Below are 21,619 nucleotides of genomic sequence, written 5' to 3'. Positions count from 1 at the left end.
TAAAGCCAGCTTGTACCGGTGAAGGGCTGTGGGCAGCTCACGACAGTCACGCTGATCTCACCTCTGTAGCTGTTGCTTCCTAACTCTTGTCCGTCTTCTTTTTGTGCAGATAGAGTTCGGAGCTGGAGACCTCCAGGGGCCTTTGTTTGGCCTGAAGGTGTTTCGGAATCTTACACAAAGATGGTAAGACTTAGAAAGGGGTGGAGGACAACCTCCCACCCCCTAGAAGGAACAGGACTTATTTGTGATGTTGTTATTTTTATTTTATTTTTATCCCACCCATCTGGCTGGGTTTTCCCAGCCACTTTGGGGGGCTTACAGCATATATAAAAATACAACCGAACATCAAACCTTAAAAAACAGAATATGCAACCAATTATGTATCACTATCTCTATGTGTCTATTGCATCTACAGGCAACCAGCCAACATACACAGTGGCACTGATATTAACCACCCACAGTGCCATTCAGAGTTTGAAACCAGTAGGAAGCCAGTTTTCGATTATATGGTTACCTTTTCTTTCAGGGTCCTGGTGTCTCTCTCAGAAAATACATGGCAGGCTGAAATGTAAATTATGTAACCATGCCAAACCTAGGGATTCAGAGATGTAGAATCGTTTGCTGCATTAAGTTCTTTCTCATGAAAAAGGCCAATGGTGGATCCAAGGTCCGTATAGCATCTCCATATGAAAGTGCTTTTCAGCTGATGCCGCATGGTCTTGAAACAGGAGCAGGTGCCTGCAAAGTGTCCCTGGCCTTCCAGTGAGACAGACAGCTGCCTCTCATAGGCCCTACAGTTTGGAAAAGGCAGGAAAGAGGATCGAGTGTCTATCCTTCTTCTTTCATTCTCTCTTTCTCAAAAGGACATGTCATTATAAGTAGGGAAATGCTGCATGAACTCTCCCCATGCACAAATTGAACTTGGGAGAGACAGCAGGGGTCACCATGTCACCCCTTGTGTTGCTTGAGCCCCAGCCCCATTTCCCCTGCCAGGTGTAAGGGATCTACTCTAGCAACCCCCGGGAGTTAGCACCAACTACCAAAGAGACAGATCCCTGAATTTCTCACCCTCCAGTTGTCATTTTGTTTGTTAGAGGTGAGAGAGAGGAAAATGCAAAAAGAAGGGAGTAGAGTATGGGAAAGAGAAAAGCTTACACAGGAAGTTTAAAATATTCAAAGTGGGTTGCAAGTTAGGACTAAACTTGGATCGATGGCTCTGCTCTGCCTTCACAGTTGGAGACAATAAATGCTTTTGAATGCCAGTTGCTGGAAACGGCAGAAGGGGAGAGTGTGCTTGCCCTTGAGTCCTGCTTGTCTGTGGTCATGAGCCTCTTCTTTACTGGGGTGCAATATTCCTCGGTGGCCAGAAGATGGCCTTTGCTTCTGGCTTAGCTCAGATCTTTCCAAAAGGAAATATTGGAAAGGTTGCCACTTTTGACAGCTTCCAGATCAGTTCCTAGTGGGCAGCAAGGGCAGGCCCAGCTATCACACTGATCCAAAGCTGCCCAGTGCTGTCATCATTGATGGGCAGCAGCTGTCTGGGGTATTTGGCCTGGAGCTGCCAGTGTTATAAGAAAATACCTCTTAATTCCCTTATGGGGTATCTAGAGCCCGTAGAGAGTCCCTCAGGAGATCTCTATTGGTCAGAGAGAAAGCAGAGGCCAACCAGAGTATATTGAAAGCAAAGCCTGCTAGTAAGTCTGATCTTTATTAAAAGAAATAAACTGTTGCAACGGGTTCCCCACTCACCACACGAAGGAGGGAGGAGAACCCTGAACAGTGGTGTGCAAGCCCCTGTAAAGACTTTTGAAAGTCTCTTGAAAGCCCAAGACCACCCTCCTAAACATCATACATACATCACAGAAAGAAGCAGTCTCCAGCAGAAATTTGAGAGTGTTGCTTCACTCCTGTCTGCCAGGATACCTGATAATGTCTTACTTGATTGCATTTTCTGAGTAGCCTGCCCATTCCTTTAAGATAGTAAATACTTAAGTTCCTGAATCTCTTATACATATTGAATCCTGAATCTCTTACACATACAGTTTGCTCAGCCTAACAGATACTTGCCAGACACTATTTGCAGGGAAGTGTAAGCCCCTACAGTCCAAAGACAATTGGAAAGCTTTTCCCATTTCCTTCCTCCTTGCAGAGAAATATATGAGGTTAATTTGGGAGAGTCAAAATGGCTTCAGGATTGCTCTCCTATACTATTTCAGACACATGGTTTATATACTTATGTATGTCTGTTTGCCTTGTACATTTATGAATATGTATTCTATATTTGAGACCTTAGAATTCTTATAACACCAGGGAGTGGCCTGCAACACCTGTGCTCTGCCACGGACCAGTGGCAGTTAATAACTGACTCCACGCATTTCCTAGATCTACAAGTGTAATCAGAGATGACACTACATGCCTGAGCTAGCAGAAGGAAGGGCAGTGCAATAGTGAACTGCAACACGGGGACCAGTAACTGCTGCTCATTCCTGTTTCATTCCTGGCATCTGTTGTGTGGGCATGCAGCAGTTGGAATGGATAGGGCCCAGTTGCCCTGTGGGTTGACTCTGGCAGAGCCGACCCATACCCTTGAGCTGGCCCCTGTGTTGATTTGTCCTTGGCATAGCATGCAGCTGATTCCATTCTTCAGGCCCAGCACATTTCCTAGAGAGCAGAGGCAGAGAGTGTGCTGTTGGCTGACGTTTTGCCCCTGAAGAGAACAGGGCAGCTTGGTTTGGTGTGTGGAGCTCCATGTACACATCGGAGCGTGACGGAGCTTTGAGCAGCTTCCAGAATCCCGAGTTGATAATCCTCCTCTTCCCCTTTCCCAACTCCCAAGAGATATTGCTGGAGGAGGAGGAGGTGTGCATGTCCATCTGTAAGTCGAAGGCTCTGATTGAAGCTGGGATAACTTGCCTGCTGCACACCTCAAGCTCTCCTGGCCTTAAAAGGGGAATGGATGTGGCTGTAGCTAGGGAGCAGGGTGTAGCTGGGGAGAGGCTCCTCGTGAGCAGCAGTTGCCTAAACAGGAGAGGGAAAACATTTCGGTTTCACTAAGAGGATTTTCCTTCTAAGCCTCTTCCTGCCATCCCCTTGTTTGCAGCTTTGTCACGACAAACTGTGCGCTGCAGTTCTCCTCCCGAGGGATCCGCCCGGGCCTTACAACTGTCCTGGCAAGGAACCTGGACAAGAACACCATGGGCTACTTGCAGTGGCGCTGGGGCATTCAGTCGGCAATGAATACAAGCATCGTCCGGGACACCAAAACCAGCCACTTCACGATGGCGTTTCAGGTAGGGCAGCCCTCCTTCCTTTGGCTCCAAATGTTCTTTGCAATTACTGTCTGCTCTTTGAGGGGGGGGGGACCTGTGCTGGCAACTCTTTTGAGTTGAAGTGGAGCGACTTGAATTGATAAGTCGCCTCTTTGGATCTAGTGGCTGGCCTGTGACTCTGGGGGTTAAGAAGAGGATGAGGCTTCATCCACTCCCAGGAATCTGTGTGGGCCACCCAACTGTTATACCTGAGCCATGCTCCACAGTGTGGTCTCTGAACTTGCCCATGTATAGGTATTGTGAACAACCCTACCCTACTGCATGAAATGGACCAGTCTGCCTATAAAGTTACCTAAACCACGACTGCGTCTCTTGACAGTGAGTTGCATGAATGAATTAGGATTGTGTGGAGAAGTGGCTCCCTTTCGTCCGTCTGGGATCTACCGCCAGTAGGCAAGGGACATGAAGTGTGTTGGCATATGTGTGTGAATGGGAGGGACACAGAAGCGAAGGAAGGAAGAGGGTTGGCTGACCTTCCTGTTTCTCTCATGCCACAGCTGGGCATCCCTCACTCCTTCATGATGGTCAGTTACCAGCACAAGTTTCAGGATGAGGATCAGACGCGAGTGAAAGGATCTCTCAAGTAAGTCCCAGCCCAGAAGGTTGCCCCTGGCAGGTATAACTAGCCGGCAGGAGGCAATAGGGGTTTGTGCAAGGGAGTCAGCCTCTTGCAACGATTGCTTTAAGGATGCATGGGCAAGAGGTTGGCATCCTTCTGCAGCTGCAGTGCTCACCATCTGGAAACCAGATGTAGCAGGCATGCCAGGTGCTGCCTCAGTGCCTCTTCCTTTCTGGAGGGAAAGGGAGAGACCCATCAGGCAAGGGGGTGAGTTGGCGAGGTATGTAGAAGATGAGACTTGGTGATCCCGAGAGGCAGAGCCTGTCCCTCTGCTTAATGTTCCCAAATGCTTTTGTTTCAGAGCTGGTTTCTTTGGGACCATTGTGGAATATGGGGCAGAGCGGAAAATCTCCAGGCACAGCGTCCTTGGAGCCACCGTCAGTGTTGGCGTACCCCAGGGAGTCTCTCTGAAAATCAAGTGAGTTGGCAGCCTGAGTTCTGGGGCTACTTTCCACAGACTGGTGCCCTCTGGCTGCCCTGGACAGCAGCAGTCATCAGCACCAGGTTGGGGAAGGTTGCTCTAGGGAGTGGCTCCTCCTGCCTCTGGTCTTGCATTTTGCTGCTGGTACTTGCCAAGGGACTCGATGGAAAGCCACTGGACTGAGCTGCATGCAATAGTTGGCATGCTTGGGCCCCCTTGCCAAGTCCCACTTCTCAGCACAATGCCCACTGTCAGCTCCTTCAGCCCCTGGGCCTTGCCCCTCCACGGGACTAGTAGTTCAGAATGAACACATTATGTTTGTGTTGACCTGCACCCAGGCTGTAGAGCCAGAAGAGGGCTCTAGGAGTTCAAGATTTGCGGAAGTGCCATCGAAGATCAGTTCTAATGCTTTATTAAAGAAGAGAAATAGACCTACAGCGAGAAGCAGCCTGTCAGTTCCCTTACCTTTGCAGATGTGGGATGGACACTACAGCAAGGAGGTGGCTTGTCCAATGATGGACTGTCTGCACCCAGCCTAATGCACTTACATTGTTTATACACCAAGGCAGGTTACATCAGCCAACTGACCAGGGGTGCAGGTGGCAGGCATCCAGAACATTACAGGGTTCCTCTTCTGGGCTTTGAGCCAAACATCCCAGTTCCCCCAGATAGGGGTACCCTGAAAGCTAGGCCAACTGCTTCTGGAGCAGTTCACCTTCAGGGTAACACAGTATGTCTAACAACCAGACACCTGTTAAAGCTGTGTCCACTGGAGACACTTATCAACGTGTGCTGCTGTCATTCTGGGTGGCATGTTTCGGTTTTGCCAGCAGAGGGCTCCAGAACACAGCAGAACGGCCTGGGAAAAGTGGGAAGATAAAAGAGCTCAGCAGGCTTGAGTAATGAAACATGGTGGAGGGATTGCCTTAAATTTGTATGCCTGGGCAGACGTATGTCATCTAGGTGGGCCCCAGCAGGTTTGGGGCCCTCCTCTTCCTGCTCTAGAGTTCTGGCTGTGGGCCTCCCTCCGCTCAGGGCATCCTTTGCCACACCAGGGTCACCAAAGTCCCATTACCATGTGGCAGCAAATGATTGAGCAGGACAAGGAACCAGAGAGTTGGGCATGTGCGCTCTCTCCCTCCCCTGGCCCCTTGTGTATTTGAAACTGGTTCCTGCAGGTTCTCTGTGCCTGCCTTGCCAGCTAACTGCTCTTCTTTCCCCTGCATCTCAGGCTGAACCGAGCCAGCCAGACCTACTTCTTCCCCATCCACTTGACGGACCAGCTGCTGCCTAGCGCGGTCTTCTACGCCACGGCGGGGCCTCTCGTCATCTACTTTGCCATGCACAGGCTCATCATCAGGCCCTACCTGAAGGCACAGAAGGAGAAGTGAGTGCCCCGAAAGCATTCCCAGCATGCACTGGGGGAGGATAGAGGTGGGACTGACCTGCAGGGCACAGCACAGCAAAGGCAGCTAGTGATGGAGGAGCGGGCTGCCCAGTGTGTACATCAGAAGCAGTACATCTCTGGAAACAAGCTGCTGGGGGGGGGGGCAGCAAGCGAGGTTTGTAGCATTCCAGGCCTGTTTGTGGTCCTCCTGGAAGTTTCTGGCCGGCCACTGTGGGGGAAGCAGGGGTGGTGGTTTGGCAGAGGGTGGGAGAAGACCCTCCTGCTCTTTTCCACAGAACTCTCCTGTGAGGGTGGAGAGATTTGTGGAGCGAGAAGAAGGAGCCAGACTCTGGGCTGCAAAGGGGGTACTGTATTTCTGTGACTTGCCTAGAAAACCGTCCAAAGGATACCTCCCTGCTCTCGCCAATTAACAGGTGGTGCAATCCATCACCATTGGGAAGCCCTCCTGCTTTGGGGGCCCTTGAAACTGGCAAGAGCAGCAGAGAAGTAAGCAGCGTTCCTGTCTAGGTCCTGCTCGTTTCCCTGGGCTTGACTTTCATGAGTCAGGTCGTTCTCTCTCTCTGCCATCCTTGATGTACTAGCTGGCCCAGCCTTCGTGCAGCATGGCTGCTTCTCTCAGGGAATTGGTTGGAGGAAAGTGGGAAGGGAGGCCAGAAACCTTAGGCAGGTACCCAGACTACAATGAAACCCTCTTCCTTCCTCTCCCCCGTCCGAACATTAGAGAATTGGAGAAGCAGCGGGAGAGCACGGCCAGCGACACTTTGCAGAAGAAGCAGGAAGCAGAAGCTGCAGTGAGTCTCAATTCTTGCTTCCTTCCCCATTCCTGGATAATTTAGGGTTCTCCGCGCACTTCCTCCTTGGAATAATTGATCTGGGCTGCATCTCAAGGGCTTTTCTTCCCTTCAGAAATCACCCTGACAGCTGAGAATACAATGTGGGTGGGTGCTTGAGGAGGTCTGGTGAGTTGCTGCTTCCCAACTCACCCTTGTGAGTTTTGTGTAACCCTCTCACAATTTTTCACGGTCTCTCTTGGCTGTCTTCATTTTTGATGTTTTTAATCAGGTTTACATAACTGGGTTTGTTTTAATTGCCTCATCACCTGCCTTTACTGGAGAATAGAGAGTATGTGTGTGTTTTCAAAAATAGAACACATGCAAGAGTGTGATTGGAGCCAGTTTTGGGGGCCAGGGCCACGTCTCTGATAGATCATATGCTTTACGTGTCCCAGGTTTAGTACCTGACATCTTTTTATTCGTCATTTGCCTCCTTCACACCTGGCATGTGCGCTTCCAAGCAATGTCTTTGGAGATGCACAGTACTGGGCTAGATGTTTCCACCTTGGTCTCATTCAGCGTCTAAGGTTCTCACTTATTTTAGATATTTTGACCCTGCCTCTTGATGACCAGCATTCACAAGGCCACTAGTAAATCTAGCCCTTGCTAATGTATTTCTTGTTACAACAAATCTTCATTATCGAGGCGAGAGAGAGAGAGAGAGAGAGAGAGAGAGAGAGAGAGAGAGAGAGAGAGAGAGAGAGAGAGAGAGAGAGAGAGAGAGAGAGACTGACTTTGCGACTTTGCCTGGTCACCTCTGGGCAGTGCCAGCATCCAGACAGGAGTACAGGGAGAATTGCTCCAAGTGCCTCTGGGCAGAGTGCGCATCCCTCCTGGCTGAGTTACAATGACAGGCTCCAATTGCATATGGTAAGGAGGCCTTCCAGATCAGAGGCAGGCGAGAGAACCTGGCAGTGCTTTTTGGAGAACACCTCGTCCTGCAACCCTGGAGAGACGAGTGTGGCGCAATTCCACACACAAGTGCAGAAATTAACCTCTCTCTGTGAAACATGTTTCTAGTGCTTGCAAAGTTATGCTTGGGAGCATGTAGGCAGCAAAACCTCTGCAGCTGCTGAGCATGGCTTACTCTTACTTACATCCTATTCCTCCTCGTGCCCCTTGCAGCGTAGTGTGTTGAAGGAGAACACCCCCCCCCCAAGCCTTGGCCCTTCCCTCCGGACTTGTTTTTATGAGGTTCCCAGAGAGGAGTTGGGTCTTGCGCTTGATTGTCCTACTGCTGCAGCTCCCACTTTGCCTCTGTGCCTCTGAGCAACACAGTCTAGGGGCTCCCCTCTGAGGTGTTCTCACACATAAAACCAGCCCCAGAATGCCCAAAGGTCTGTCATCCCTGTTGCTTTCTGCGAGTTGGAGGGCAACCTTCTGCAGCCTCCTGTGATGGAAGAGGCAGAGCTTAGCCCATTCCTGGCTCACATGTTTGTTTTACACAAGTGCACTCCCTATAAAGGCCTCCTCCTCCTCCTCCTTTTTCCCTTTAAGAATATTTGCAAACACAATAAATAAGCCTTCTTTGGATGCCGAATCCTGGTCTGTCCCCTTGCTTAGGTGCGGCTGATGCAGGAATCTGTCCGGAGAATTATTGAGACGGAAGAAGCCAGGATGGGTAAGGAGTGCTGATTTCCCTTTTCTTCTACCCAAGTCTGCCCTGCAGGCATTTGAGGTGGTTGCACACTTCTGTTTGGGTTCGTAAATGCTACTGTGTTGCTTACTGCTCTTATGGGGCTTCAGTCATCAAGTTAGAACAGGAAACACTAAGTGGGAAGAGGTTTTGCCCCAGAACGTTTGCTTTAACGATTCTGGGGTACCCAGTTGGTTCTAGTTTATCTGCAAGGGCATATGCATCCCATATGGGTGGCGGGTGAGCCGTAGCTCCGTGGTGGAGCACCTGCTTTGCATGCAGAAGGTCTCAGGTTCATACTTTGACATCTCTGGGATACGGCCAGAAAAAAGACCAACGTCTGACTCCCTGGAGAGCCAATTCCCATTGGCATGGATGAAGCTGAGCTAGAGCTTGCTCAGTGTAAGGCACCTCCTATTATTGTACTGTGTGAGCTCAGGGTTTGGTACTAGTTGCAGAAATCAGCAACCCAAGAACCTTAGTAGCTCTTTTAAGAATAAATCAAGGTGGAAGAATATATGGAATCTTAAAAGGGGAGCCTCTATCCCAGTGGAGGGATTTGTGTGCTCATCTGTTTTGATTTTATGTAGTGAGAGGCCTGGGCAGACTTCTGGTTTTTTCTCTCTCTCTCTACTTGCCTGGAGGGGGAGAGGAGGGGCGGTCCCTTGTTTCCTGAAAGTGTCCTCTGCGCCAACAGCTTCTTCTCGTTAACAATGCAGGCCTGATTGTGGTGAATGCCTGGTACGGGAAATTCGTCAATGACCAGAGCAGAAGGAACGAGAAGGTGAAGGTCATAGACGTGACTGTGCCCTTGCAGTGCCTGGTGAAAGACTCCAAGCTCATCCTTACAGAAGCATCCAAGGTAAGGAGGAGGCCAGTGTGCAGGGAGGTGGGGAAACAGATTAGCTCACACAACTCACCTGTTTCATTTCTGAGGCCGCCTTGGGGTGGTTGTCAGCCCAAGACGTGCAATCATGAGGTGAGATTTGTAAACCTTTGCTTGGACTTCCAGTGGGTACAGAAGCCAAGCTTTACAATGGTTCTGTGGTGTGTGTGCACGCACACAAGTGCACTAGCCCTTACACACTGTGTATACTTATGCACAACCACCATCATCTCCTTTTTTGTAATTGCATTTTTATTGGAATTTTTAACATAAAGGGGTTTAAAACAGCACCAAACACAGCAAATACCAAGTAGAGGAAGAACTGCCAACTAAACTGCATCAAAAGAATCAACTGAACTCAAGGAATTAGATGATTCGGTGATTAGATGGCAGTAAAATTGATGTATTGTTAAGGTTTCTAGAAAAGATAAACTGGCAGCAGACTGCTGCAAAGTTGCCTTCATGTGTTTCTCCCCTCGCCCTCTTGCATTCCTGAGTCAATTTATCATTTAAAGCTGGTGGCCATATCTGAGCGTTAAACTTTTCCATCCAGAGTTTTCCAATGGCAGGAGGCTAACGGCCCTTCTCCTTGACTCAGTGTGTGACTGTTCCTTTCTTGTAGGCCGGCCTGCCTGGGTTCTACGACCCTTGTGTCGGGGAAGATAAGAGCCTGAAAGTCCTCTACCAGTTCCGAGGAGTCCTGCATCAAGTGATGTCTGGCGACAACGAGGCCCTTCGGATACCAAAGCAGTGTAAGTAGCAAAGCCCTGGTCTGCGGCTTCTGCTTACAGCCCATCTGCAGGCCTGGTAAAGACATCTGCTGCCCTTCCACTGAGGAGCTTCCACATGGGCAGGGGATGGGAAGATTGCATTTGCAAGGACTCAAGGGGTCAGGGGGATGACGACGACACACACATCTCCAAATTTCACTCCCGCCTCCTTTGCCTTCATGTTCCTTCATCCCGCTGACAGAGGCTGTGAGTTTGACAGGATTGTGTCTACAGCACACACTGCTGCATGGAGCCAAGGCATGAATCTCAAGACTTTCATCCAACAATTTAAGCATGACTATGAGGATGCACAGAGAACCCCTTAAACCTGACTTCATTGTCAAATGATCCACCTCTTGTACCTCAGTCTTTGACACTGGAGATATTCCTGGGACCGATTAAATTGTTTTTAAAAACTGAAATCGTTGTAACTCACCCTGGGGCCTGCTGGTGGAAGACAAGTAGTAGCTTGAGTAGCAAATTAAAGTTAATAATAATTTAAAGTTGATAAAATCAACAGAGAGGAAGCTTCCATTCCCCAAGTTGGCAGAAATATTGCACATCTTCGGGATGAGGCCTATCCCGAGTGCTCAGAGATGGCTGGCCAGCTCGATGCAGTGTGACTCCTGCTGGTTTGGAGAGCAGCTTCCGGCTCCTAAAGGAATGGCAGAATTTCCCTGCCCTGCCCCTCTGGAGGCTCCTTCATGCCTCTGTGTACACAGCTGCAGCAGGGCAGGGTAAACCCAGATTTTCAGAATCCCCAACTTTGCAGCTATTATACCTTAGAACCATGGCTCACAAAATTGATTTCCATGTCAGGATTTGGATTGGGAGCCTCCTTGCCAGTTTCCCCCGTGGATGGTGGCATGCTGCGTAGGGCTGGAGGCAGGCTGCTTCCTGCTCTCCTTTGCCATTTTGCAGGAGGTGCTTTACAGGGGTGGGAGGAGCACAATGTGGGTCTCCTGAGGGTGAACACACTGTTGCCCACTGCTTATTTTTAAAAAGTGCCTTTACACCTCCCTCAGTGGTGACTCTTTTGCAAGTTTGCCTTGACCTCACCCTCTATAAAACAGTCTCTCCTCTCCCTGCCCCCCCTTTTTTTGCTACCCCCACAGCTCACCGGATTGATGCAGACAGCTAATCTGGTGGGGAAGAGGGCAGGTGCTGAGTTCTGTGCCCAGGGACCAGCAGATATGGCACCATCTTTCCTCCCTGGATTTGATGACATCTTCAGACGGGTGGGGATGCGACTTATTTCCTGATCGGCGCGAAAGAAGGTGGTTTGGCACCCAACGTAACATTGTGGGACAAAATGAGTGGAATCTGCTCTAACGAGACAGTGGCACCCAGACCCTGCAGCTTGACTGGCACAGCTGACGATGGCCAGCATTTCCAGACTGCCCCTGCCAACGCAAGGGGGTGGGCTGCAGACTAGGAGCCCCTCTTTCCCCTGCAGCAACCAGTGTCCTCTTCAGCAGGGGGAGCCTTGGGGCAGGTGGGCAATTGGGGGGGGGCGGGGCGGGTGAGGTGTCACTCTTATTCTTGCAGGAAGTGGAGGGGGTGGGGGCTACTTCAGGTGAAGGAGTGACCGGCCGCATTTGCGGCCTCCTCCGCACAGACCCTTGTGGCTGCTCGGCAATGCAAAGAACACGGTGCTCATATCCACGTTCCAAAATCAAAATGCACTTTGGGAAATTTGTTTGTAAGCCTTTCTTTCAACATATTTGAATCTTCCTGTCCATCATCATCTCTCTCTCTAGCAGCTGATATAATATGATACACTAAGAGGAACTGTTTCCCTGTCAGCTTGTCTTTGTTCCAAGCACAGCAAGAAGCTGGCCCGGAAAAGGAGTTAAAGTCACCATAAGCGTTTTGATGTACACAAAAGACGCCGTGCAGATGGAGGCAGGGTGGGGAGATGGGAGGGCCAAGTGAGTGCCAAATCAGAGGCAATAGCATTCTCGATGGAAGATTGCTCCCACCGCAGACCAGGGGTGCTCTTGTGCTGCAAGAAAGCAACAGAGAGGTTGGAGGAGTCCCATTTTTGGCCCTCTGTCCCTGGTGGCAATGTAGAGCTCCTTTTACAGACACGAAGAGAGGAGGCTGGAGTTGCCTCTCTGTTAGTCCTTGGAACACCTTCCTTCATGACATTTATGAAGGATCCCTGGGGGTGTTGAATGCCAAAACAAGCTTTTCGTCATAACTGCTGGTTCCTGAAACACACACAGTGTGGTGCATCCCCTGCGCCACTTTATTTGTTTATATAACTGGGTTCGCCCCACTCATTTGGATCCAGATCATACCCCCCCAATCTGTCCCCACCTCAGCTCTTACCCTAAGTAAAATGATAACTGATTCCATGAAGCCTGTTACATCCCTCCTGCCCCCCTTTCCTCTTGAAATTAGGTGTTGCTGCTCCTCAGTTGTTTTGTTGGACAAATATTTTTCTCTCGCATCTTCCATTGAACCAAGTTCTGGTCTAATAATATCCATCTCCTTGGTTAACCCTTGGTACCTTCAAGTAAATATCTTTATTCCTGTTGACACCCCTACCCGACTGCCCCATTCATTTTTCCATATGTCAGTTATCCCTGCTTCCTTCAGAGCTGATGGAGTGAGAAATACACTGTATGGTCATAGTATTTATTCCTGGATCGCAGCGAGTTCTGGTTTCAGAAATCTGTGACCTGGTCTCTTCAAGAACCAGAATCAGGCTAGAATTAACACTGGTAAGGAGCACCCTGGAAGCAGGCTTGCTTCGGCGCCTTTCAGACAATAACCACTTGAACCTTCTGCTTTTTGAACCAGCTCAGCCTGAGCCCCCCTCCACTTCAATCCTTCCCTGCTTTCCAAAGCCCCTGCCTTGTGTGACTGGGAATTTTGCAAAGTGCATGAGCCGCTGATGAGGTCAAGAGCCTCTGGTTTCTCCTGTAACAAATAAGGACAATAAAAGAGACCCATTTTCTCCGGACTGTTGGCTACTTAAAACAGGGGCACAGAAGCCTCCCAACGGGCAAGGAGGCAAAGGATACAGCCAGACATGCTTACTCTGATCCTTCAGGGAGGCTAAATGTAGTGCCTTCTGGTGACTTAATCGGTCATTCTATCTTGCAACAAGGGATCAATCTTCCCTAACCTGTTACTCTCCAGCTGCTGTTAGGTTCTCAGCTCCCATCAGCCAGCATGGCCAGGGGTAAGGGATGATGGGAGTTGGAGTCCAACAGCAGCTACAGGGTGCTGGAGGGTGATGGAGCCATGGTTGGTGATGGAGCCATGGTTGGTGTCTGGAAATGTGTGCATTTTCTATTTCCTCTGCTCCTTCCACTCCCGTAGACTAGAAGGGAAGTGGCTGCAAGAGCCACCTAGGTGCTTGATGCTCTTCCCATTCATGTTCCAGGTGCTCATAGCTCTTAGCTGGCATACCAGTGCTCTCTCCCTCTGCAGCCGTCCTAAGCTCCATTTCAACTGAATTTGGTGACAAGCTTAACCTAATAGCTATTGGCATTCATGACGATGCCCATAAGTAGAGCCAGTTACATAAAGGAATCCTTTAGTCATGTCCCCCATCCCATCAGGCTCAAGAAAGATGATGGCAGCTGTGGGGGATGTTGCCCTTTGGCTTGGAGATGACCCCTCTCTTACCTAACTGCGGTGGGTCTCTGCCCTTCCCATCCCCTTACTCCCAAGCCCCCTTGTTGGAGGTTTCTGAGCCTCCAAGGTGAGTTCTTGCCTCAAGAGTGGCTTCGCTACAAATAATGCTTTTAAGAAACTCAAGATTGGGGGCTTCCGGCATTCTGCAGATGCAGTTTCACTTCGTCCATATTCTGTTACCTTCTCAACAACCTCTCTGGTGGGATATTATTCTCATATGTATTTTATATGGGTGAGAGGGAGTGTGTGTATGTGTGTGTTAGGGAAATACCAAAACAATAAGGACTCCTCTCAGGCCACTAGAAGTTCTGAGGCTGAAGTGTGATCTGAGTGGAGACTACTGTCCTCTTCCACAAACAGCTCTGGCTGTAATCACATTAAAATCAAGCAGAAATATTAACAGTGTTTGGAATGAAGTGTTTGCGGGGGGGGGGGGGGGGGCTGATTCCTACTGGCACTGACCAAACATCCCTCCCTAAACCTACGAAGCTGCATTCTGTCATCAGACAGTTGGCGCACCTTCATCAGCCATGACTGTGACTTTGGCAGACTGGTCCTTTTGTTACTGGAGATGAAGCCCCAAAGTTGGGGCCTTAAGCACTAAAATGAGATCCTGGTTGCAGGATTAGACCAAGGGGGCATCTTGTCCAGGAGCCCATTTGCCAACAGGGTGTTCATGACCCCCAGACATTCCTGATCCTCTGCATTCAAAGCTCTCTGCTGGTTTGAGCATTCTAGTGGAAAACTGGATGGGCTAAATCAATAGAAATTTAATGGTGTTGATGTAGAATTGCTCCTCCAGACTCAGAAAACAAGAAGCAACCGTGTGCCCAGTCAGAACCTTGGTCCAGCTTTCTCAGTATTGTCTGCACCCAGCCCTACCTGAGATGCCAGGGATTGAACTGAGGACTTTCTACATGCAAAGCAAGCACTCTACCACTGAACTACCACCCATCCCCAATAAAGGGAAGTGCATTTTCGCATGTATTACACAAATCACGCCCAAAGGATGCTATCTATGTTCAAGCTACCGCCACCACCCCATCACCTCCCAGCTCCTTCTCCCAGTGCTTTGCAGTGGTTTTGCCTCCACTCTTACTGAGCAGCGAAACAGGTCACCCATACACTATTTAAAGATTTTACTTCTTTTCTAGAAAGACAGACAAGGAACATCATCCAATAATACAAATAATTTTAATTAAAAAAATAAAGCTCTCAAACTGAGATTGCACAAAGATGAACTCGCAGACATGCAAGATGTTTATTCTTCTGCCGAAAAATTCAATTAACTGGGCTTGCCAGACACCACCTGATTGCAGAATGGTTGAAACTGGGTCCTAGAGCTCAATGCCAAAATACAAGTGAAAACTTGCTCAACAGGAAACTTCTTCCTCGGCTGTTTCCTCCACCACAAGATGTCCTACACAGATTTGTCTTGCTCTGCAGACACTTAAAACAAAAAACAAAAAACCAACAACAACCAATATGGTAGCTGAGGCTGCCAAGTGATCACAGTATCAGCCTGGGGCATTCTGTAGAATAACTGTCTTTGGCAAATGGGGGAGCCTGAGGGAAAGCAGACCCTGCTGTGTGGAGGAATCAAGTTCTTCATACTTGCTTCTGATAAATGGACAAAGTTTGCAACACAAGTCCACCATACGAGAACTTGGGCCATCACACATTAAGTGCCCAAAGGAATACGTGTCCATGCTGAGAGTCGGGTAAGACGACTGTCTATCTTGGTACGGTCCTCACTCCGCTGAGCCTGCTGCTCTTCCTTCCCCACAAAAACTACATTTCCTTGCTGTCGACAGCTTGGAGCAATGCAAAGGGAGAATCCACTTGAGGATTCACATCTGTGCTTGAAGCCAGTTTGGTCACTGCAAAGGAGACATCAGCTCTCTGGTGCCAGGAATCCACTGGGCTTGTTAAACCTGAGGTCTCTGTGCCCATTTCCCAGCTCACAAGACTCTTCTGTACTAGATGCATAGAAGCATCCCCAGGTACCAAGGCTTACCACCCCCGTCAGCTCAGAAGCAGCATTTTTACATGCTTCCCACTTTACAAACACAGCCAGCCGACTTAAAGGAAAGCCCATCCTGGACCTGAGAGAAGGAAGAGCCCATCGGAATAGGAATTGAGCCCATTCTCCAAAGGGAGAGAAATGGCTGTCCTTCCGTCTCCCTGCCTGCACGAGCAGATGGCTTCCTCCAGTGAAGGTGGTTTTGAAAGAAGCAGCCATGGGCTGTCTCACTTTGAGGCAACCTCGGATTGGCTCTCCACCGGATGGGGAAGGCGACCCTTTTTCACACAACCCTTAAGACAGATCTTGGACCTGCTGCAGCAGCACAGTGGAGATGCAACAGCTGCTGGCACCTCCAGCTCTCCAAACTGCTGCATCCCCTTCCCCGATAGTGGAGTCGCTCAGCATCCATCAGGCAGTTCATCCTGCCATACTTTCATACCTGGGACAACAGAAAGAAAGGAAAGTGATGTGCACACCAGGGAGCACCCCCCCTACTTCCTCTTATCATCCTAATGATGCCTTTTCCCCCCGGCTCGATCTGGGGCACGGAATCAGGTCCTTCTCCAGTGGCGATTTAGGCCCTTGAGGGTGCTTCGAGACGCTTCGCTTCACCACAGAGAGGATGTTCCCTGCTTGTGGCTGGGTTTGTCCCCCCACCAATCAGAGCCTCATGTTTCACATCACAAGTCTGCTTGTGTCAAACGTGTTGCGAGGAAAATCCCACCCCGCTAATCCAGGAAGTGTCGGCGCGACCCCATCCGGGAGCGGCTGGAGCGGCGGATGTTGAACTTGGAGTCCCGACACTTCTGGCAGACATAGATCTCTGGGACGTTGGACTTGCGGATCTTTGCGCAGGAGAGGTGGATCCAGGTATGGCATTCGTTGCACTCGATCATGGGGCGCCCGGCAAAGGGTTTCATGCAGAAACAAGTCACAAGGTCCCAGGAATCGTCATCTGTGCGGCAGGGAGGAAGAGAGAGAAACAAGTTCCAGGTAAGAAACCCTCATCAGATACACCTCCAGTCCTCAAATACAACCACATTCATCTACCTGGGAAGCCTGTTTGTAGGTGGATGCTCCCTCCAAGGAGCAAGTCTTTATTTTCAGCCCAACACTCTTGCCGCTGGTGACGCAGAAAAGGGCTTGCCTACCCTTCTGCTGCTCTCCAGCTGTTCTAGACTACAATTCCCATCATCCCTTTCTGCTTCTTTGATGATGGAGGCCAGCAATAACTGCCGGGCCCCCATAGGCTCCCCAAGGAGTTCATTTGTTGTGGCAAGAGAATTCGTTGCCTTCAACTGGTCACGTCACAATAATGATTTCAAAATACTGGTTTGGGGTTTTTTTTACTAGCGGTGAGAGTTCTGTCAATAATGGACTGTTAATACACTGACCTTTTAAAATATATATATATTCTTATTTAAAATTATACCCCTGCTTTCCCCCTCCACAAGCGTGTTGCTCTTGTGGTTTTAAAAATATGAAGCCGGAAGTGAGCCAGCCATTAAAAACTCAAATTATTGAAGTAGTTAAAAGGCAGTATTTACAATCGGGTAGTGAAACAGCAAGAGAATAAAAAAGCTCATTTAAAAAGTTTTCAATTGCTGGTAGAACACAAATCAAGAGGGGAACAGGGCAAAGAGTTCCACGTAAAGGGAGCCACCACCAAGAAAGCTCTCCCATGTGGTGCCACTGGCATTCCAATCACTAGCCTGCTGCCCTTTAGATTTTTTCTGCAAGTTTTGGCTGGAGCTGTCAGCAGCTCTGGTCGGCACATGCCACCCAACCTTCAAGGCTCCCCTGCTTTTAACCTTCTGCCTGATGCAGAAAGAGAGTGCTTTGTTTGAGAGGCTCTCTGCTCCATACCTGAATCCACCATGATGTCCTCATCATCTGCACTGCCGTCCTCGTCGCGGAACACCACCTGCTTGCCCTGCCGGATGATGGTGCGCTTGCCCACCGTCTGAACCAGGCGCGGAGCCTCTGGTGGGACCGCTGGTGGGCACGAGGAACTGGAGAGCGAGTCTGAGTCCCATGCCGAGCAGCGCCCTGTGGAGGATTGGGTATCGCCTTCCAAAGAGGGGCTTGTGGGTGCCTGCGCATAGGACTCCTCCCCTCCCAGCAGCTCCCGGCTGTCTTCCTCTTCTGGTGGTGGAGGCACCAGCACCTCCCTCCGCTTCAGCTTCCTCTTCCTCCTGAGCCCCATTTTCTTCCTGCCCAGCAGGAAGCCCTGTGGCTTTGCCCACTGGTAGAGGGAGGTGTAAGCTCTCTGATGTGTCAGCTGGCTGAAGCTCTTCTGTGCTTTCCCTGACAAGGAGAGGGCAGAGGGGAGCCTCGCTTCACCCACATCCCCACTGTCGCTGTCGATGGTGCCCCCGGTGCTGTTTGGGGGGCTAGGCGCGCTCCGCACAGAAGGGTCCTGCAGAAAGAGAAATCATTTTCACAGAGGCTGCAAGCTTTTTAAGTGGAAGGTGCGACTGGGCCCAGCACCCAAACAATTGTTTTAAATTACACCTGTACCATTTCACAAAACTGTAAATTTGGAAGGGGCCCCCCAAGGGCCATCTAGTTCAGCCCCCTGCAATGCAGGAATCCCCACTGTTTTGCCTGCATTTTGACACTACAGCTGGTCACTGGACATTCACGGTGGACAGAACAGAAGGGCTGTAGATCAGCCTTTCCCACTTCCCTATCAATGCAAGTATAGACAACATGGGTCTATCCAGGAGTTTCGGACCACAACTCCCATCAGCACGGCTACATGATGGCCCATGGGGACTGATGGGAATTGTAGTCCTAAATGCCTGGAGGGCACCAGGTTGGCAAAGGCTGCCAATCTGCATAAGAACAAAAAAGCACGTCCTGACATTTCATCCCACAAACGCATCCTAATCCCCAGGCAGCATTTGCAAAGGCATTAAACACACACACAAACAAAATTACCTTTTCCTGACTCACTACTTCCTCCCCCCCCCCATCGTCGCCCTCCGGAGACGATTCCCCCCCCCCCCCGCCTTCCCCCCATCAATGAACCGGAGCCTGCCAGGGCTCCGAATCGCAGAAAGCCTTTGGGGGAGAGAATACCCACTCTTTAGCACAGCAGGGTAGCCACTTGGGAAGCAGAGCCCGCCCCTCCCCTACCCCACCCCACCCCGATTATCCAGCTGCACCGAAGGCAGCCTCCACCCCGCACTCCGACGTCCATACTGTACCTCTTGCGGGTAGGGGATGTACCCTGCGTAGGCCAAGACGAATGTGCAAAACTTGTTGAAATCCTCCACCGTGCGGCATCGTTTGGATCCGGGAGAAAAATCCTGCAAGGAGGGAGGAAGAGGCGGGCGTAACCACTAGGGGCGTCAGCCATGGACTCGAAGAGGGCAGGGCCAGCGAGGTGCCACTCGGAGAGCGAAAAAGCGGGGGGGGGGGTTGAGAAAAACTTTGCTAAAGGGAGGGGTCACTGGCTGAGGAGCTGCAGGGGAGGGGATCCCCACTTTTGCAAGCACCCCCTTAAAGCGCCGCGCCACATTGCAGACTTTTGCCCATTCCCCACCCCCTGCCATCACAATAAGTGGGCAATGCCCAGTGGAGGCGGGGGCGGGGAGGTTTCTTCTGGAGGGAAGCTTGCTTCTTTGTTGGGATTAGGAGTGAGGGTCAGGCATGGGGAGGGGGCAACCGGCTGCCCAGTAAGCCGGATCCCAACCGGCCCTACGCGGCGGGGGCAATTACACCCCAGGGTGAGGATGAAAGACCAGAGAAGGATCGCACCCTTAAAAGAAGGGAGGGGAGGGGACAACAGTGGCCGAGGAAGGCTTGAAAAGGTGTGCTGGAGGAGGGGGGGGTGAGATTTAAAGGGAGAAAAAAGAAGCTCCGGACACCCCCTCAACTCTGCCACGCCTTCCCCCTCTCCCACCGACGTACATCCAACCTCAAGCAAGAGACCCAGTTCTGCGCAGAGGGGGGGCGGTGGATGGGGGTGTCCTGAACTGGGGCTGGAGGCGGGTAGAAGGCTTGGAGAAGGATGAAGAGAAAGCCGGGGGGGACGAAACTGAGAAGGGGGGGAGAGGAGAAAGTGGGGCTTCTGGGGGGTATACATGCCGTAGGGGTTTTTTGGGAGGGGCGGGACTCCTTGGGGGTCATCACTGGGGGGAGGGCAAGGGAGGCTCTTCTCACCTCGGGGGGCGGCGGGGAAGAGCAGGAGTCCGAATCCATGGCTGGCAGGCTGGGTGGGATCAGAGGACCGAGCGAGGAGGTGGTGGAGGAGGCGGCGGCGGCAAGCCAACAGCGGCGGCGGCGGCGCCTCCCGGGACCGGCAACGGGGGAGTGAGCCGAAGCCCCGCCCCGACCGACCGCGTGGGGAGGAGCCTTCTGGTCTGGCGGCAGCACTGCGCCTGCGCGGCTCGCATGGCAAGCCGGGAATCGTAGTCCTTGAGCTCCACCGAGAGATCACCCAGTGGAGAGGAAGGAGGCGGAGAAGAAGGGAGAGAACGGGCACACGCGCGTCAGTCTCTTGGCTCGCTTCTGCCTTGTGACACTCACCCGGAAGCTTGGCACCTTTTTAGGGATCCCGATGGGCAATTTCCCGTCCGGGGTTTGGGAGGCACTGGAAGTTCACAGGAAATCTTGCAAGGTTTTTGTTTTTTACAATTGAGGTCGCAATTCATTAAGCTTCAGGACACTCCGCAATAACGCGAAGCCCTTTCAGAGGTCCCTGTAATTCTTGTGTGTGTGTGTGTGTGTCTGTGCGCTTGCGTGTGTGTCTATAAACTTTTAAAAACAAGATTTGCAAATGTAACAAACAAAACAAACTAAATAATAAAAACAGTCATAAAACAAAAGGGGTAAAAATGCAAGGTAAAATTTTAAAAAAAACGTTTTACAAAGATTAAATAGCATAAAATATGTTCCATGGCAGGTTGCACGGTTCATGGAGTATTTATACCAAAATATATCAGCTGTTCATAGACGTTGCCAGATAAAATCATATTTAGTATGAATGTGCCTACCATGAGATTGTTTGGTCATAAAAAATCACAAAACAGTTCCCAGACTGATGCAAAGTCCGAGGGGGTTGCATAGCCTCTGATGGCACACAAGACGGTTCACTTTTTCAGAAGTAGCAATAAACATGCCTTTTAAAAGCATGAATCCAAAGAATAACAAATATGGGCCCTTCCATCCTTGAGAGATCAGTAGAGGAGACCAGCAGATATAGAGTTAATTGAACCTTATGCTTTTATGGGTTTTTGATGGTGTCAATGCAAGTCCTACCTGCCAACAGACTCCTGATTGTTATTTAGTGGGGACCCAGCAGCAGTGCTAGGGATTGCCTTAAAGGCCCTGGCAGTGTGGCCAAGCACCTTCCCTTTGTTAAGGAGATTCCTCTCAATCCCTGGACCACTGGATTTAATTCCCCCCTCCCCTCTCCCAGTGGGAGACTACAGATCCAGAGTCTGCTATGTAAATGCCAGCCATTGGGGAATCTGTAAATAAATGCAGATATTGCAAAAAAAGCAGCCTCTGCCTATCCATGGGTCTCCTCTGAGTGTGAGTGACATTGGATACTGCCCAATTAAAAAATAAAACAAATATTTTAGAATAAGTTAATTTAGAATATGCTGGAAATAATAAAAATAAATAAAATAAAAATAAATTTAAGGAACCGCAGAAAGAAGAGGAAGTCGAGCTTTGAAATGTTACAACTATGGTTAAACTATTGAAATGTATATAAATGAAAACTATAAATAAAATTATTAAAAAACCAAATATTTCTTTGGGTGTGGGGGGCAGGGAGGGAAATACTGGTAGTACTAACAGCACAGCAAATGGTAACTGCCCAGCTGAGGAAAGCAAACGTCTCTGCTGCAAAGCTTTTCTGGGATGTTTACAGCCACGGGATCTGGCCTGGTGTGCTTTATATAAGCAGCTGACACGGTTATGTGCTGATCAGCAGTTGCAGATCTGAGAGAAGCAGTGTCCTTGCAACAGAGAAGGCCTTTGTGAGAGAAAACGCTTAAGCTACGACTTCAGCCCCAACTCGAAC

At 50.1% G+C, this 21,619-nt stretch overlaps 2 protein-coding genes across 2 annotated transcripts in view; one reads left to right on the top strand and one right to left on the bottom strand.

The window, feature by feature from the left end:
- Nucleotides 1-14,551, top strand: part of DNAJC11 (DnaJ heat shock protein family (Hsp40) member C11) — a 57,098-nt gene extending 42,547 nt beyond the window's left edge. Inside the window, exons 7-16 of the mRNA XM_035120202.2 lie at nt 110-183; nt 3,101-3,290; nt 3,827-3,912; nt 4,250-4,366; nt 5,601-5,756; nt 6,499-6,568; nt 8,174-8,231; nt 8,966-9,108; nt 9,755-9,884; nt 11,018-14,551. Of these exons, the coding sequence (XP_034976093.2) occupies nt 110-183; nt 3,101-3,290; nt 3,827-3,912; nt 4,250-4,366; nt 5,601-5,756; nt 6,499-6,568; nt 8,174-8,231; nt 8,966-9,108; nt 9,755-9,884; nt 11,018-11,043 (1,050 nt within the window). The 3' untranslated portion in view covers nt 11,044-14,551. The remainder of the gene's footprint in view (nt 1-109; nt 184-3,100; nt 3,291-3,826; nt 3,913-4,249; nt 4,367-5,600; nt 5,757-6,498; nt 6,569-8,173; nt 8,232-8,965; nt 9,109-9,754; nt 9,885-11,017) is intronic.
- Nucleotides 14,552-14,746: 195 nt separating this feature from the next.
- On the bottom strand, nt 14,747-19,871 carry PHF13 (PHD finger protein 13). Its single transcript, XM_035120203.2, has 4 exons — nt 19,750-19,871; nt 18,792-18,893; nt 17,446-17,998; nt 14,747-16,534 (listed from the first exon to the last, which is right to left on the bottom strand). The coding sequence occupies exons 1-4, from the start codon at nt 19,786-19,788 to the stop codon at nt 16,308-16,310; spliced, it is 921 nt and encodes a 306-aa protein (XP_034976094.2). The 5' UTR covers nt 19,789-19,871; the 3' UTR covers nt 14,747-16,307.
- Between the last annotated feature and the right edge of the window lie 1,748 nt (nt 19,872-21,619).

Source organism: Zootoca vivipara, chromosome 6 (assembly GCF_963506605.1).
Source record: "Zootoca vivipara chromosome 6, rZooViv1.1, whole genome shotgun sequence".
Taxonomy (NCBI): Eukaryota; Metazoa; Chordata; class Lepidosauria; order Squamata; family Lacertidae; genus Zootoca; species Zootoca vivipara.
The sequence above is the reverse complement of the archived record's forward strand: the minus strand, read 5'-3'. Positions and strand labels throughout refer to the sequence as shown.

What these genes read in the sequence shown, in the direction of transcription:
- PHF13 (XM_035120203.2), bottom strand. Translation starts at nt 19,788, where the DNA reads ATGGATTCGGACTCCTGCTCTTCCCCGCCGCCCCCCGAG. An exon ending in ACATCCCCTACCCGCAAGAG is followed by an intron (nt 17,999 to 18,791) that starts GTACAGTATGGA and finishes CTCTTTCTGCAG; the next exon opens with GACCCTTCTGTGCGGAGCGC. An exon ending in GGACATCATGGTGGATTCAG is followed by an intron (nt 16,535 to 17,445) that starts GTATGGAGCAGA and finishes CCTGCCGCACAG; the next exon opens with ATGACGATTCCTGGGACCTT.